Genomic DNA, 16,551 nt, shown 5'->3' on the forward strand with positions numbered 1-16,551 from the left:
CAAAACAGCATGGTACTGGTACCAAAACAGAGATATAGACCAATGGAACAGAACAGAGCCCTCAGAAATAATACCATACATCTACAACCATCTGATCTTTGACAAACCTGACAAAAACAAGAAATGGGGAAAGAATTCCCCATTTAATAAATGGTGCTGGGAAAACTGGCTAGCCATATGTAGAAAGCTGAAACTGGATCCCTTCCTTACACCTTATACAAAAATTAATTCAAGATGGATTAAAGACTTAAACGTTAGAGCTAAAACCATAAAAACCCCAGAAGAAAACCTAGGCAATACCATTCAGGACATAGGCATGGGTAAGGACTTCATGTCTAAAACACCAAAAGCAATGGCAACAAAAGCCAAAATTGACAAATGGGATCTAATTAAACTAAAGAGCTTCTGCACAGCAAAAGAAACTACCATCAGAGTGAACAGGCAACCTACAGAATGGGAGAAAATTTTCGCAACCTACTCATCTGACAAAGGGCTAATATCCAGAATCTACAATGAACTCAAACAAATTTACAAGAAAAAAACAAACAACCCCATCAAAAAGTGGGCGAAGGACATGAACAGACACTTCTCAAAAGAAGACATTTATGCAGCCAAAAAACACATAAAAAATGCTCACCATCACTGGCCATCAGAGAAATGCAAATCAAAACCACAATGAGATACCATCTCACACCAGTTAGAATGGCAATCATTAAAAAGTCAGGAAACAACAGGTGCTGGAGAGGATGTGGAGAAATAGGAACACTTTTACACTGTTGGTGGGACTGTAAACTAGTTCAACCACTGTGGAAGACAGTGTGGCGATTTCTCAAGGATCTAGAACTAGAAATACCATTTGACCCAGCCATGTTGTTACTGGGTATATACCCAAAGGATTATAAATCATGCTGCTATAAAGACACATGCACACGTATGTTTATTGCGGCACTGTTCACAATAGCAAAGACTTGGAACCAATCCAAATGTCCATCAGTGATAGACTGGATTAAGAAGATGTGGCACATACACACCATGGAAGACTATGCAGGCATAAAAAAGGATGAGTTCATGTCCTTTGTAGGGACAGGATGAAGCTGAAAACCATCATTCTCAGCAAACTATAGCAAGGACAAAAAACCAAACACCGCATGTTCTCACTCATAGGTGGGAACTGAACAATGAGAACACATGGACACAAGAAGGCGAACATCACACACCGGGGCCTGTTGTGGGGTAGGGGGAGTGCAGAGGGAAAGCATTAGGAGATATACCAAATGTAAATGACGAGTTAATGGGTGCAGCACACCAACATGGCACATGTATACATATGTAACAAACCTGCACGTTATGCACATGTACCGTGGAACTTAAAGCATAAAAAAAAAAAACAACTCTCAAAAAACTGGGTATAGAAGGAACATATCTCAACACGATAAAAGCCATACACGACAGACCCACAGCTGGTACTATCCTGAATGCAGAAAATCTGAAATTCTTTTCTCTAAGTTGTGGAACATGACAAGGATGCCCACTTTCACCAGTATTGATTATTTAACATAGTACTGGAAGTCCTAAGTAGAGCAATCAGACAAGAGAAAGAAAAGAAAGAAAGAACATCCAAATTGGAAAGGAAGAAGTGAAATTATCCTTGTTTGCAGATGACATGATCTTATCATATATTTGGAAAAACGTAGAGTCCACCAAAAAACTATGAGAACCTAGAAACAAATTCAGTAGAGTTCCAGAATACAAAATCAATATACAAAAATCAGTAGCATATCTATATACAAACACTGAAATAATTTGAAAAAAAAAAGTAATCCCCTTTACAAAAGCTAAAAATAAAAATAAGTAGGAGTTAACCAAAGAAGTAAAAGAGCTCCATAATGAAAACTATAAAACACTGATGTAAGAAAAGCAGATACAAAAAAATAGAAAGATATTCCATGTTCATGGATTGGAAGAATCAATATTGTTAAAATGTCCACACTACTCACAGTGGTCTACAGAATCAATGCAATCCCTATCAAAATACCAATGACACTCTTCATAGAAATAGAAAAAACAATCCTAAAATTTATATGGAATCACAAAAGACCCAGAATAGCCAAAGCTATCCTGAGCAAAAAGATCAAAACTGGAGGAATCACATTACCTGACTTCAAATTACACTACAGAGCAATAGTAACCAAAAAAGCACGGGACTGGCATAAAACCAGACACACAGACCAGTGGAACAGAATAGAGAGCCCCAAAATAAATCTACACATTTACAATAAACTCATTTTTGACAAAGCTGCCAAGAACATACATTGGGAAAAAAGATAGTCTCTTCAATAAACAGTGCTGGAAAACTGTTTATCCATATGCAGAAGAATGAAGCTAGATCCCTATCTCTTGCAATATACAGAAATGAAATCAAAATGGATAAAAATTTAAATTTATGACCTCAAACTATGAAACTGCTAAAAGAAAACATTGGGGAAACTCTCCAGGACACTGGACTGGACAAAGATTTCTTGAGTAATACCCTACACAGGGAACCAAAGCAAAAATGGATAAATGGGATCACATCAAGTTAAAAAGCTTCTGTAAAGCAAAGGAAACAATCAATAAAGTGAAGAGACAACCCACAGAATTAGAGAAAATACCTGCAAACTATCTATCTGACAAGGGATTAATAACCATAATACATAAGGAGCTCAAACAACTCTAGGAAAAAAATCTAATGATCTGATTTTTAAAATGGGCAAAAGAATAGACATTTCTCAAAAGAAGACATATAAATGGCAAAGAAGCATATGAAAAGGTACTCAACATCACTGATTATCAGAAAAATGTAAATCAAAACTACAATGAGATATCATCTCACCCCAGTTAAAATGGCTTTTTTTCCAAAAGACAGTCAACAACAAACACTGGCAAGGATATGGAGAAAAGGGAACACTTGTATACTGTTCATGGGGATGTAAATTAGTACAACCACTATAAAGAAAAGTTTGAAGAGTCCTCAAAAAACTAAAAATAGTACTACCATACGATCCAGCAATGCCCCTACTAGATACATGCCAAAATGAAAGGAAATCAGTATACTGAAGAGATATCTGCACTACCATGTTTATTGCAACACTACTCACAATAGCCAAGATTTGGAAGCAACCTAAGTGCCAATCAACAGATGAATAGAAAAAGAAAATATAGTACCTATACACAATAGAGTACCATTCAGCCATGAAACAAGAATGAGACCCTGTCATTTGCAACAGCGTGGATGGAACTGATGGTAATTATGTTAAGTGAAATAAGCCAGGTACAGAAAGATAAGCTTGGCATGTTCTCACTTATTTTGGGGAGCTAAAAAATAAATTGAACTCATGGAGATAGAGAGTAGAATGATGGTTACCAGAGGCTGGGAAGGGTTTTTCGGGAGATTGGGGAGGATGGTTAATGGGGGGATGCTTAATCTAAATATAACGAATAAGATCTAGTATTTGATAGCACAACAGGGTAACTACAGTCAACAATAATGTATTGTACATTTAAAAAATAACTAAGAGTATAATTAGATTGTTTATAACACAAAGGATAGATGAATGAATACTCCATTTACACTGATGTGATTATTACACATTGTATGCTTGTATCAAAATATCCCATGCACCCCCTAATATATACACCTACTACGTACCCACAAAAATAAAAAATAAAAAACAAATCCATCTTTCAGTTCACTAATACTCTCCTCTGCTGTATGTAATCTGCTGAATTGATTTATTGAGTTCTTCATCTCAGTAAATTCTATATTTTCAGTTCTAGAATATCCACTTGATTAATTTTAATAGAATCTGGTTCTTTGGGGAAGTATCTATTTGTTGAAATTATTACAGTTAAAAATTTTAAATTCCTATCTGATAATCCCAATATCTGCCTCACGTATGAATCACTGCTCCCATGATGTTTTTTTCTCTTAATTTTTAGTCATTTGGTCCTGTCTCCTGGCATACTTTGTAATTTTTGTTTAAGTGCCGAACATTGATGCAGAGCAAAGATAAATCACCTTGATCCAATCAAGAATTAAGTTGGTCTAAGGTCTGTTTCAGACTTTCAAGAACTGGCCTATTTCTAGGTTGCCCTACTCCTAGTGAAACACCCTTCAGGGATCTCAAATAAAATCCTAATGTGTTTAACAGGGCCTTTTCTTCATGGTGGTCCCTGAACTCCAATTTTTCTGTGAAAGCCTCATAAGAACATCAAAACTCTGCTTAATACTTTAGCCTCTTAGCAGCTACTTTCAGCTAGGTGTCTTAGCCTCTCATTCCACAAAGCTGAGAACTTGGCGAATACCTTGAGGACAAAAACTGTACAGAATAATTTTGCTTCCCTAGCTCAGAGTAAGACAGCTGATAGCTCTAAGTTTCCATTTTCTGTTCGGCCTCTATGCCTTATGCCATAAATTGGCAAATGCTAAATAAAAAACAGAGGCAGAGAAAGTCTAGCTGTCTTTAGCATGTTTCTCTTTTCTCTGGGATCTCAGGCTCTCCATCCTGGCTATCATGGTTGTTCTCCATTGCCTTCAAGCAGCTGTTGGTTCTATTTTATGCACTTTTTACAACTGTTCTTGATAGGTAGCTTGGTCTGATACAAGCTACACTGTCTTAGGCAGAAATAAAAGTCTCTTCACTCATTATATTTTAGTCATATATCTTAATCCATTAAAATAACATAATTCTATGATGGAAGAAATTTGGTAATGTTTAAAAAGGATAATGAAGTAAGTAGAAATAACGAAGTAAGTAAAAATTGTCACCCCAGAAAAGTTAAAATTAAGTAGTTTTTGACAGAAAACTTTTCAATTTATTTTTAAAAGTCTGTAATATGAAATATTTTATAAAATATCAAGTGAAATACTTGAGTTTTTCAAGATCTCCCTTTGATAATATAAATCCAGTACCCCATTCAGAGAAATTTATCCTAAGTATGCTTAAACATTAATTGAGAGTCTAATTATAAAAAATAAAAAAGCAATAGCATATAATATATAAAGATTATCTTATATAACTACAGAACCAAACCAGTTTATGTTTAATCATACCTTGTTAATTTCCGTTTCCTTTTGGCAGCAGTAGTCATTGCCATGTAGGATGGCACCATGCTTGGTACAGGCATAGAATGCTTAGTTGAGAATGAAGAAGGATCAAGCCTGTATATTAATAGTGACAAATAAAAAATAATAATTTTGATTTGAACTATGAAGAGAAAAGGAAGCAAATGTGTCCATAATTAGAAAACCATTTGGTATTAATATATAAAGAAAAACATTCTGCTATACTGTAAAGATTCCCTTGCTTGTCCTGGGGTATTCTTTTCTCTTTATAACACAGGTAAAGTTGCTATCAAGAGATTTCTGCATTCCCAGTGGCATAGAATAGTGAAGGTATTTTTCTTTCCATATTTAGATTGGGTATGATTATGCAGATAAAGTGAGAAGGATATGTTTGCTTGGATGACACACATTCAACCATACTTTAGGGGTATGACCATTTCAGAGTAAGTTGAGGTTTGCTAAACATCAATAGAAAGTGTGAAATTTCCTTCAGTGAAAATATTAATGAATAATAAACATGATAATCCTCCAACAATAGCTTGTATAATCCACCTTCAGAGTAAGAAGAACAAACTAAACATATCTTAAGGTCTCTCCTAGACTAACAACGGTCAACTGACTTAAGATATCAAATTTAAGACTTTAAAATATTTTGTTAGTGAATTAATATTCAGAGAGAAAGATAATTAAAATTTAATGAAAGTAAAACAGACTGTTTTATAATCAAAATGGCACACTTGGTTTATGAAATAAACCTCAACTAATAGTTGAAAGTCTATGTTAAAAAAAAGAATTGGCAAATATTATTTTTTTGTACCGTTGTAAAATGTCTTTGTTATCATTTGGTAGTGATTCTTGTTCGGGTAATTTACACTTCGAGCTCTTGATGTCTTCACATATAGTAAATGTAGAGTCCAAGTCCTCCTGTCCACATTCTTTTCTTCTGCTATGAGGGATAGCTACTTCACACAACATTTTCAGACAATTATCACTGTTTATGTTTGAGCTGATAGCCTGAAAACTTGTAGTAAATGATGATGGTTTCATTAAGGTTACTGTAGACGGATTTTGAAAAGCTTTTCTACAGTCTTCTGGTGTATATACAATAGGCTGAAGTTCTTTGCTAAGAGAATCATTGAGCTGCACACTTTGAGATGGTGGAGACTTTAGAGCATGCTGTCCTTTCAAGGGAGATGGCATTAGTTTTCTCCGAGTTCTTTTTTCTGTAGGAATCTTAACCAGATTAGATCCACCTGAAGATGAGCCTATTCAAAAAAATAAAAAAAGACACGCGATAATGTTTCCTAGTTTTTTAAATAACCCCCATTACTTTTAAAACTAAGAAACCCTAATAATAAGGTATTTTTATGCCAATTGATAAAAATCTGAAAAATATAAGTTGGAAAGGAAAATATCACGGTTTACTGCTAAAAACTTTAAATAAAGATAAACTCATTATAAAGAAATTCTATAACAAAAGAATACATTGCTAATACCAATATTAATTTATAGGTATAGCTTTCTTAAGATATTGGGTAATTAGGAAACAAATTATCAATCAATTCCAATAAAATTCACAATTTCTAGCTTTCATGTTTGATTTGGGTTTAAGATGAAAACAGTATTAAACTTTTATAGGCACAGAGGTTAACACTTGTTCCATTGTAAAATATTACCAGTTTATTACTTTTGTTTTGCCTTGTTTTTTAGATTTGCGGGTACACGTACAGGTTTGTTATATGAGTATACTTGGTGATGCTAGGGTTTGGGTGTCAGTGATCAGTTTATTACTAATTGAGTGGAAGTCTAGTCTAAATGAACAAGAATGGCAATAACCAGTAAAATTCTGGATGAATGAAAGCATTGTTTCTGTTACAGTGTCAGTTATACAGAGTTGACCCTCAGTAGCTGCAGATTCTGCATCTGTGGATTCAACCAACCAGAGACTGAAAATATTCACAAAACAAACAAACAAATAAACCAAAACAATTTAAAAAATATACAATATAACAACCACTTAATGGCATTTGTATTGTATTAGGTATTATAAGTAATCTAGAGATGATTTAAAGTACACAGAAGGATACATGTAGGCTATATACTATGCCATTTTATGTAAGGGACTTGAGTATCCATGGATTTTGGTATCTGGGAGGGTTCCTGGAATCAACTTGCCTGTCCCCAGGATATTGAGAGAAAACTGTAGTCAATTAAGCATTCTAGTTAACTGATTTGTCTCCTGTATCATACATAACTCATAGGTTTGTAAAAACAAGATTTAATACTAAAGATAAATGAAATAATTCCGAGAGTTCAGAGTACTTTCACCCTCATCACTCTGGAGAAGTCAGTCTCCCAAATGTCAAGAGGTCACCAAGTCTGATGATCTTTCTCAGCCTTATCTGATAACTCCTGTAGCTTTTCAAAATTATATCTGTACTATTCTAACATCTGTGTTATTCTCTTCTTCCATCCAGTAAATGTACACATTTCCCTAAGGAGCTGTACTTGACCCTCTAGTTGTCTTGTTCTACACAGTTTCCCATATTTCTAATTATCCTCTTACCATTACCTTCTCTGTCACCTGGGTTCCAAATTACTAGATTTTTTTTTCTACCTTTTCCCTTGCATTTTCCAATGTATACCAATTCTTTCTTTTTTATGCTTATAGTTAAAACATAATTCTGTTCATGTCATCCTTCTGATTAAAGACTTTTTAGTAATCTTTAAATAGAAACAAAATATGCTGATATTTTTAGTTGGGTAATTCTTGGTCCTTGGTCCAAAATTAAGAAACAAATTGTTTCATTAGAACTTATTACCACAATACTAGATTTAGTATTTAATGTTTAACATTTAAAAACACAAACATCTGGTAAACACCTTTTATTAATGCCCCAAATAATGACATATGTAACAATACACTTGATCAACTTCAGTGTGATTATCTTATATTTTTCAATTAACTTTTTTCTACTCTATCTACTTCATTCTGGTGAACTTCATGGTGTCTGACATGAAATACCTTTGCTTGGAGTGTACGGTCAATGGAAGAAACTATTACATGTATTTCCATTCATGTTGTCTAATCATGAAGTAAAATTCCCAGTTGATATTTACTTTACTGTATAATACTAACTTAAAGAGCATTGAAAGCAGAATAAGTGTTATGCATTTCAATAAAGCAATTCAAACTTTCAACCAAGTTAGAAAATACACTTAAACAATCAGCAACAGTACAAGCACTATTCTTATTATATTAGTTGACAATATGCTCTGCTTTGGCTAGGTTGACAATTACCCTCTAGGAAATAAAATTCAAAAACAGAAGAAAAATATGATCCCTGTTCTACTGAGGAATTTTACTTTTCTGAGAACTAGATAAATGAGATCCAGATCTTAAAATAATTTTCCACTCCCTTTAACATGACATTTGTCAAATTTTCCATTACCAGATATTTTTATACTAATGCTGCAGAGTAAAGACAGTTACTTTTCTCCACTGTGCTGCTACCACCAATTTGGTGGCTATTAATAGCTGGAAGATTAACTTCTTTTCCCATGAGAGGCAGCAGGGGTATAGGGGATAGAAAACTACATGGAGGGTAGAGGACTGAATTGGGAGTCAGGAGACTTGGATTCTATTTCTGGCTCCACCAACAGCTCACCAAGTGACCTTGGGCAACTCACTTAAGCAGTGTGGGCATTAATATCCCCTAGAAAAAAGCAGATATTACCTTTTTATATACGAATAGGATTATATGATAAGGGTTCAAAGAAAGGCTCTAGAAATGCAAATATGTTTCAACTGTTAATATTACAACTTTTACAAGGAGAGTTGTAATTTACTTTCCAATCATCAAAAACTAACTTACTGTTATCTCTAAAACAATATATTTCAAACAGTGCTTCACTTTCAGTTTATCAGATATCCAGTTTATCAAGGCTGATGATTAATATAAACCACAGGTATTACTGAAACAGGTATATATGTTATTTGCAAATGCAGACCTTATAATAACATTTTAAACTTTAAAATACAATGGAACATGAAATCTCAAGGGACAAGAATTATAGAGTCATTATTTTTTAAAATACATACTTAGCAGGTATAATCTCTGGGAGTGGCAACTGGGCAAATTCCCATCATGGTGGACCACATTTTCCCTACTGCTAGTAAAGAGTGATAAAAATCACAGTCTTCTGGTAGAACACTGAAGAAATATCCACGTGTCCTCTGGGATAATCTAAGCATACACCCGACATCAAATTTAGTATGATCAGACTGACTAACAATTTATCAGTAAAAGGAATAGTGGTGTTACAGTGATATATCTTTAGCTATAATCCTGCTCACCTGGCAGAGTATAAGCTGAAGGAATAGCATGGAGATGTGGTAGTTAATGTGGATTTACATACAATTGTTTTACTGGGCCTAGAAGAAGCGATGCTACAGACACACAACATGTATATGATATAAATCTAAAGAGTTCTTTTCATTCTCTCAATTATTAAGTTCAGATAAAATAAAAGGGCAGAAGGCAGATGGTCAATTCAGAACTACTTAGGCTGATTAGTTGCTTAGAAAGCTTCAGGAGCTAACCAGAGCAAAAACAAAATTTAAAGGTTTAAATAAAAATTTAAGTCAATCTTCTGTAACTATAAACATAAAAGGATAATGACCCAACTTAATGAAAACTAAAAGCATAAACAACTAAATTTTACTCTGAATACAATTTTTATAATATATAAATACAATTACATAACAAATAATTATTATCCTTTAGCTAAGTTAGGTAATAAAGAACTTTATGTGGGTATGGCAAGTGGAGAGTGTTGAGTTGGGGGATCAGAAAGTTCAATAGGCTATAAGAACTGTTGGATATGTTAGGTCTATGTCTATAAAAGAGATCTGCTGTACTTTTCCATTAGAGGAAAAGGGTATACAGTAAATTTCCAGAAGAGCAGGCATGGGACAGTTGTAGTTTCCCCTGATTCAGCTTGGGAAAACACTATCTAACAATATTCCATAATTCTTGTGCTTATAGAGTAGAAGTGATAAGAAGGAACTTGGAGGCAGATTATAATTCCTTCAGAAAGGCCCCATAAAATGAGAAAATGAATCACAAAGTTGCAGGCTGTGCCTTGCAGAACAAGAGACCATATAGATGATGATAGCCCATAAAATACCCTAGCAACGTGGGTGCTACACAGAAGGGAACGGGAAATTAAAAATGCATTGTTATAAGGCACGCTCTTGCAAACTGGAATAGGGAAGACTGGCAGTCACTTGGGAAGACATATCTCTAGGGTCTATCTAAGGAACTAGTCCAGTGTATCATATACTTAAATATAAGAGGTAGTGGGTAGCAATGTATGTTATGGTTTCTGAGTAATTTTGCTATTTCCACAACATCTCTTGAGACTTTAACTCCTCAACATCTTCTAAGTGTGCTCCATTTCTATTACCTTGAATGATTATGACCCATGGGATGTAAGTGAATAGGACTTTTTGAAATTTATGCCCAAATAATAACAAGAAGCATAATGTCAAAAAATTTAAAAGAAAAAAATCACTACTACTATTTTGAATCCAGGATCAACATATGTTTTATTTATGAAAAAAAGTTGTAGTCAGCTATGGTACAAAAGCAACAATCTAAAAGGAGTACACCTGCATAAAAAGAATTCACTCTTCATCCACCCAGTATTTATTAAGTACCTACCATACCATGCTAGGTACAGTGATAAACAAGACAGTTAAGAATTTACATTTTTGAGGGGAGAAGGCAGATGACAATAAACACATAAAATAAATTAGGATGATAAATTAATTGTAAAGACAATAAAACAGAGAAATGGAATAGACAGTGATGGGAGATAGGATGTTTTAACTATGATGGCTAGAATAACAATTCTAAGGATGGAATATGTGATCTGAGACTTGAATGGCTAAGAAGGAGGCAGTTCTATGAAGATCTGGGGGAAACAGCAGAAAAAATAGCATGTGCAGAGATCCAACGGCAACAATGAATTTGTTGAGCTCGAGGAAAAGAGGCTAGTTTGATTGAAGTGCTGTGAGTTAGAGGGACAGGCAGAATAAGAGGCTAGAGAGATCAAAAGGGGCAACTTATGTTAGGATTTATGGACAAGACAAGGGTTTTTATTTATTCCAAGTGTAAACGGAGATCTGTGGAGGGTTTCAAATATGGATATAATGTGATCTGATTGACGTTCAGGAAAAAGATTGATTTGCTTGCTGTGTCAAGAATGGTCAAGAGAGAAAACAGAAAAATCGGTAACAAGGCTATTGCTATAGCTTAAGCAAGAAATGACAGCTTGGGTAAGAGTGGTAGGAGCAGTGATGGAGAGATGTGAGAAGGGTATTATAATATCTATATATGTAATTAGCTGCCTTATAATAAAGAGTTCACAGAAAGTAGTATATATTAATTCTACATAAGTAAATTAAGAGAAATTGACAATGCTCCATAAAACCATGAACCATTTATGCATGTCATTCCCTCAACTTTGGCATTCTTTTTTTTTTTGACATCCCCTTCCCTCTACTCCCACTCATCAAGCTTGGGATCCTGTCCTCTATTCAGGAGTTCTGATCCATGTAACTGTAGGAGTCCTGGAATCTGCATTTTTCCCTTTCTAGTTTGGACACTCATAGAGACTTGAGGCAGTAGAAACTCTTTGGGGTTTGAGGCTGTGATTTCTTATTCAGAGACGATGAGTGTTATTATTATGCTGAGGTAGGGGAAAGGAAAGAAAAGGAGTAAGGATAAGTAGGAAACAGTCCTAGAACAAAAGTAGCAGATAGAGACAGTATTGAAAATGAAGTTCACCTCCAAGGAAGTTGTACCAAAGGCAATTAATGGGTAAGATTTAAGTTGGTAGAATGATGTTAAAAACAGCATCTCTTTTTAGGTTAGGCACCCTACTGTCTCTGCATATTCATCTCTGGACACTCCCAAACAATTAAAACAGGTTTATAGACAGTTCCAGGCATAGACATACTATGTTTTCAGATACAAGGTCTAACTGCTCCTCTTATAATATTTTGTTAGTATAGCATTCAGTTCTTTAAAAAGGAGCCAATGCATTTTGATCCATGTTTAAGGAAGCTTGAAAATGCAAAATGCAAACTTGTAATGAATGAGTTTTGATAAAAGAATATACATATTAGAATCTTTTATTTTTGATGGGGAAGGAATTTAGAAAGACACTGGCTGCTTGAAGAATTTCTCACTAGAAACAGTACTTGGTTGGCACACTTGAGAAATACCCATAGTACAAGGAGGCATTTGAAGGTTAACTGCAAAAGACAATTTTAACCAAAGTGATAACCTGAATAGAGGCATCTAGCTCCCACTCAGATTCCCTTTAAAATGATCACATCATTAAAAAAAGGGTAAACTTGACCTAATGTTGGTAATGGGAAAACATTATCATCTGAGTGCCAGAACATTAGAGGACTTTCTGAAGAATATTGTATAGCTCAGACTCTTAAGGGAAGGCATGGAGGAGAATGACTTATAGTAGTCCCTATCCTTTACCCTTCAGTGCTATCCCAAGGAGTTAAGTAAAAGACACTGACAGATATCAGTAAAGGGCCTTAAATTAGAACCAGGGATGATGGGGTAAGGTGGGAGTTGGGGAGAATGAGTGAGACACAGCTATGCAATATAGTAAAATGGCAACATCTGAACACTAAAAGTAGCGCTAAGAGGCTCTAAAATTCAGTCCTGGCTCAGTTGTTTCAGTGCAGAAAAAAAACACTAAAAAGTACCCAATGTTATCAGGCTTGTTCCCATCACTGGTGGCTATACCACACATGGATGAGATACTCTTGGGCAAAGGGGCAGATTTCTAGCTGAGACTACCTGTGGCTCTGGTTCCTTCCCTACATTCTCTGGGCTGTTGGATCAGTGGACAGGAATATATTTTTTCCCCTTAATTTTACAGGAAAAAACATAATTATAATAAGCAAACAGAAAACTCACTGGACCTATAAAAAGAAAATGTAAAGAAATGACAGAACTGGCATACAAACTCAGACCTTTTGCTAATCCAGATGCCAAGTTCTTCACCACCACACAATGCTGAGCCCCTACCACAGAAGTTAATTAAATCACTTAGGCAATGACTAAATAACTAAATGAACATGAACATCCACAATTACACTGATATTTAAAACTATATTTTATAGATTATTTGATGATATAAAAAAAGTTCATTAATGAGGTAGTATACAGTATGATCCCAATTTTGACAAAACAAAAACAAAAACAAAAACCAAATCAAAGCGCACAAACCTCCTGAGCAAAAATGGGGGGAAAAGTAATAGAAAACAGAGAAGGAAATATAATCCAATTCATCAAAATGTTAACACAGGTTTATAGCTCACTGGGAAAATAATGAATTATTTTATTTTCCTTTTTATACATTTGATTATTTTATATAATAAATATAATCCTGCTCTGTAAAATAATAAATGACCAAAAAAAAAGGGGGGAATAATGTTTGGGGTGGTGGGTAGGAAGCCAATAAAAAATCAGCTCTTTCAAACCTCTGAAGATCTGAGGAACTGAAGGCATGAGGTTGTCTCTGAAAGCACAGGGTGGAGTTAAAACAGGAGAATTCTTGGAAGTCTGTATAAGGAAGTTGGATTCCCAGATCTCCCTTACCCCATTACCATCACCTACATTGCTAGGTAACCGCTCCTTTGTTACCCTATTAAAAGACATGAAGTTTTACTCTCTGGATAGGCTGTAGACTGGGGCCAACATGCACAGCTGACACTAGGTGCATTAAATAATTTCTTAATAATAAATATATGCTGATTTTTCTCCCACTTCTCTATAATACTGGTAGCCAGGCCCATATACCCCCTAAATGGAAAATCAAAAAGTTCTTTGTAAATGAAACACAAAAATAAAAAAGATGGACATCTGTAGGTTCCCCCAGATTGACTAGTTTTCTGGAGATAACTATAAATCAGAGCTTTGTTTAATAAGTCCAACCCTAGTTTTGTAATACTCATTAATAGTTTAGGAAACATTTTTAAAATATTTATATGATGCTTTAAGGCATCCTATAAAAAACTGAAAGTGTGCGTTTCAGGATAAAGTGGTGAGTGTTCTATTCATCTGTTCCTGCATTATGGCTAGAGATTCCCGCTTCAAAAAGTTTGTTTACTGTAAGTCCAAAGACAGACTTAAAAAGGAAGTTAGACAAAAACATTTTGTTGAGACTGCCAAGTTTTAGAAGCCTCTCAAAAGACTTTTAAGTATTAAAACCACTTTTAAAATTAACTGTAAATGCATGCACTGAAATCATGGATTAGATGGAGAAGAAATACAAATATTTTCATCATTAATAACCCAGATTCTAAAACAATGCAACATGGATTACAACAGAAGTATATTAACATTAGTATTATAGAGTATTAAATTTGCTATTAATAAAACCACAGCTAAAAATAAAAACAAAAACAGTGAAATCATAATGAAAACATAATTAATTTGCATGACAAACTACATTTGCTAAGTGGTTATAAAAATTATAAATAAATATTTGGTGAGTGGTTAAGTGGTTAAAAAAGTAAACAAAGTTTGGATATTCATCTGCCACTCACTATCTCTCAAATGTGTAGGATTTTAAGACATATAATTGATGAATGGTAGTGTAATAAAAGCAATAAATTGGGCATTTTGATTTTGACAATAAAACATAGGATAATCTGATGAAGTACATAAAAAAGACTTGAAAAAAGTTTGATAAATTGACTGCCTATACCTCAAGAGAAACATCTACAAATGTATTTATTGGTGGTATTGCTCTTTAAGCTACTTAAGTCAACCTATAAGCACAATCAATCTACTTCAGTATTTGCATCTTTCAAATATTTCAATTCTCCAGGAAGTCTATCTCACAAATTTGGCTGAGGACTGTGAAACGTTTCCAGTAAAAAGCAGAAAAAAAGGAAAAAAAAAAAGAGATGCTTCATGTCTGTTTCCCTAAAATTAGGTTTAAGAAATGTCAGTATATTCTTACTTCTAATAGATGTTTTAAATAATATTTTATTTAATTATAAAATATTTCCTTAAGTAGGCTCTAAATGTTACACATATTAACATATGTATAAATATAATGTGAAATTACATACTTTATATATATATTATATAACATACACATGTCACTTCTTACCTGATCCTGCTAAAATACATTAGCAAAACCAGAGAAGAAATAAGGTGGCGGTGTTGTAAGTGAGCTAATTCTTCATCTCTCATGATTAGAAGTTATAACATCTAAACACTAATGAATCAAGAAACAGCAGTATAGCATACTGTTTAGAAATATTGTAGGTTGCAACCTACTCATCTGACAAAGGGCTAATATCCAGAATCTACAATGAACTCAAACAAATTTACAAGAAAAAAACAACCCCATCAAAAAGTGGGCAAAGGACATGAACAGACACTTCTCAAAAGAAGACATTTATGCAGCCAAAAAACACATGAAAAAATGCTCATCATCACTGGCCATCAGAGAAATGCAAATCAAAACCACAATGAGATACCATCTCACACCAGTTAGAATGGCAATCATTAAAAAGTCAGAACACAACAGGTGCTGGAGAGGATGTGGAGAAATAGGAACACTTTTACACTGTTGGTGGGACTGTAAACTAGTTCAACCATTGTGGAAGTCAGTGTGGTGATTCCTCAGGGATCTAGAACTAGAAGTACCATTTGACCCAGCCATCCCATTACTGGGTATATATACCCAAAGGACTATAAATCATGCTGCTATAAAGACACATGCACACGTATGTTTATTGCAGCACTATTCACAATAGCAAAGACTTGGAACCAACCCAAATGTCCAACAATGATAGACTGGATTAAGAAAATGTGGCACATATACACCATGAAATACTATGCAGCCATAAAAAATGATGAGTTCATATCCTTTGTAGGGACATGGATGAAATTGGAAATCATCATTCTCAGTAAACTATCGCAAGAACAAAAAACCAAACACTGCATATTCTCACTCATAGGTGGGAATTGAACAATGAGATCACATGGACACAGGAAGGGGAACATCACACTCTGGGGACTGTTGTGGGGTGGGGGGAGGGGGGAGGGATAGCACTGGGAGATATACCTAATGCTAGATGACGAGTTAGTGGGTGCAGCGCACCAGCATGGCACATGTATACATATGTAACTAACCTGCACAATGTGCACATGTACCCTAAAACTTAAAGTATAATAATAAAAGAAAAAAAAAAAAGAAAAAAAATATTGAAATTAAATGAAAAAAAAAAAAGAAATATTGTAAATACTGTCTGGGTGTGGTGGCTCATGCCTGTAATCCCAGCACTTTGGGAGGCTGAGATAGGTGGATCACCGGAGGTCAGGAGTTTAAGA

At 34.5% G+C, this 16,551-nt stretch overlaps 1 protein-coding gene across 2 annotated transcripts in view; it reads right to left on the reverse strand.

The window, feature by feature from the left end:
- KIF18A (kinesin family member 18A) overlaps positions 1–16,551 on the reverse strand; it is an 87,735-nt gene that overhangs the window by 10,775 nt on the left and 60,409 nt on the right. For both annotated transcript variants that reach the window (XM_063608141.1, XM_003830429.6), the window contains exons 14-15: positions 5,922–6,369; positions 5,093–5,200 (exon numbers count right to left, since the gene is read on the reverse strand). In XM_063608141.1, the coding sequence (XP_063464211.1) occupies positions 5,093–5,200; positions 5,922–6,369 (556 nt within the window). The remainder of the gene's footprint in view (positions 1–5,092; positions 5,201–5,921; positions 6,370–16,551) is intronic.

The sequence above is a fragment of the Pan paniscus genome, chromosome 9 (genome assembly GCF_029289425.2).
Source record: "Pan paniscus chromosome 9, NHGRI_mPanPan1-v2.0_pri, whole genome shotgun sequence".
Classification (NCBI taxonomy): Eukaryota; Metazoa; Chordata; class Mammalia; order Primates; family Hominidae; genus Pan; species Pan paniscus.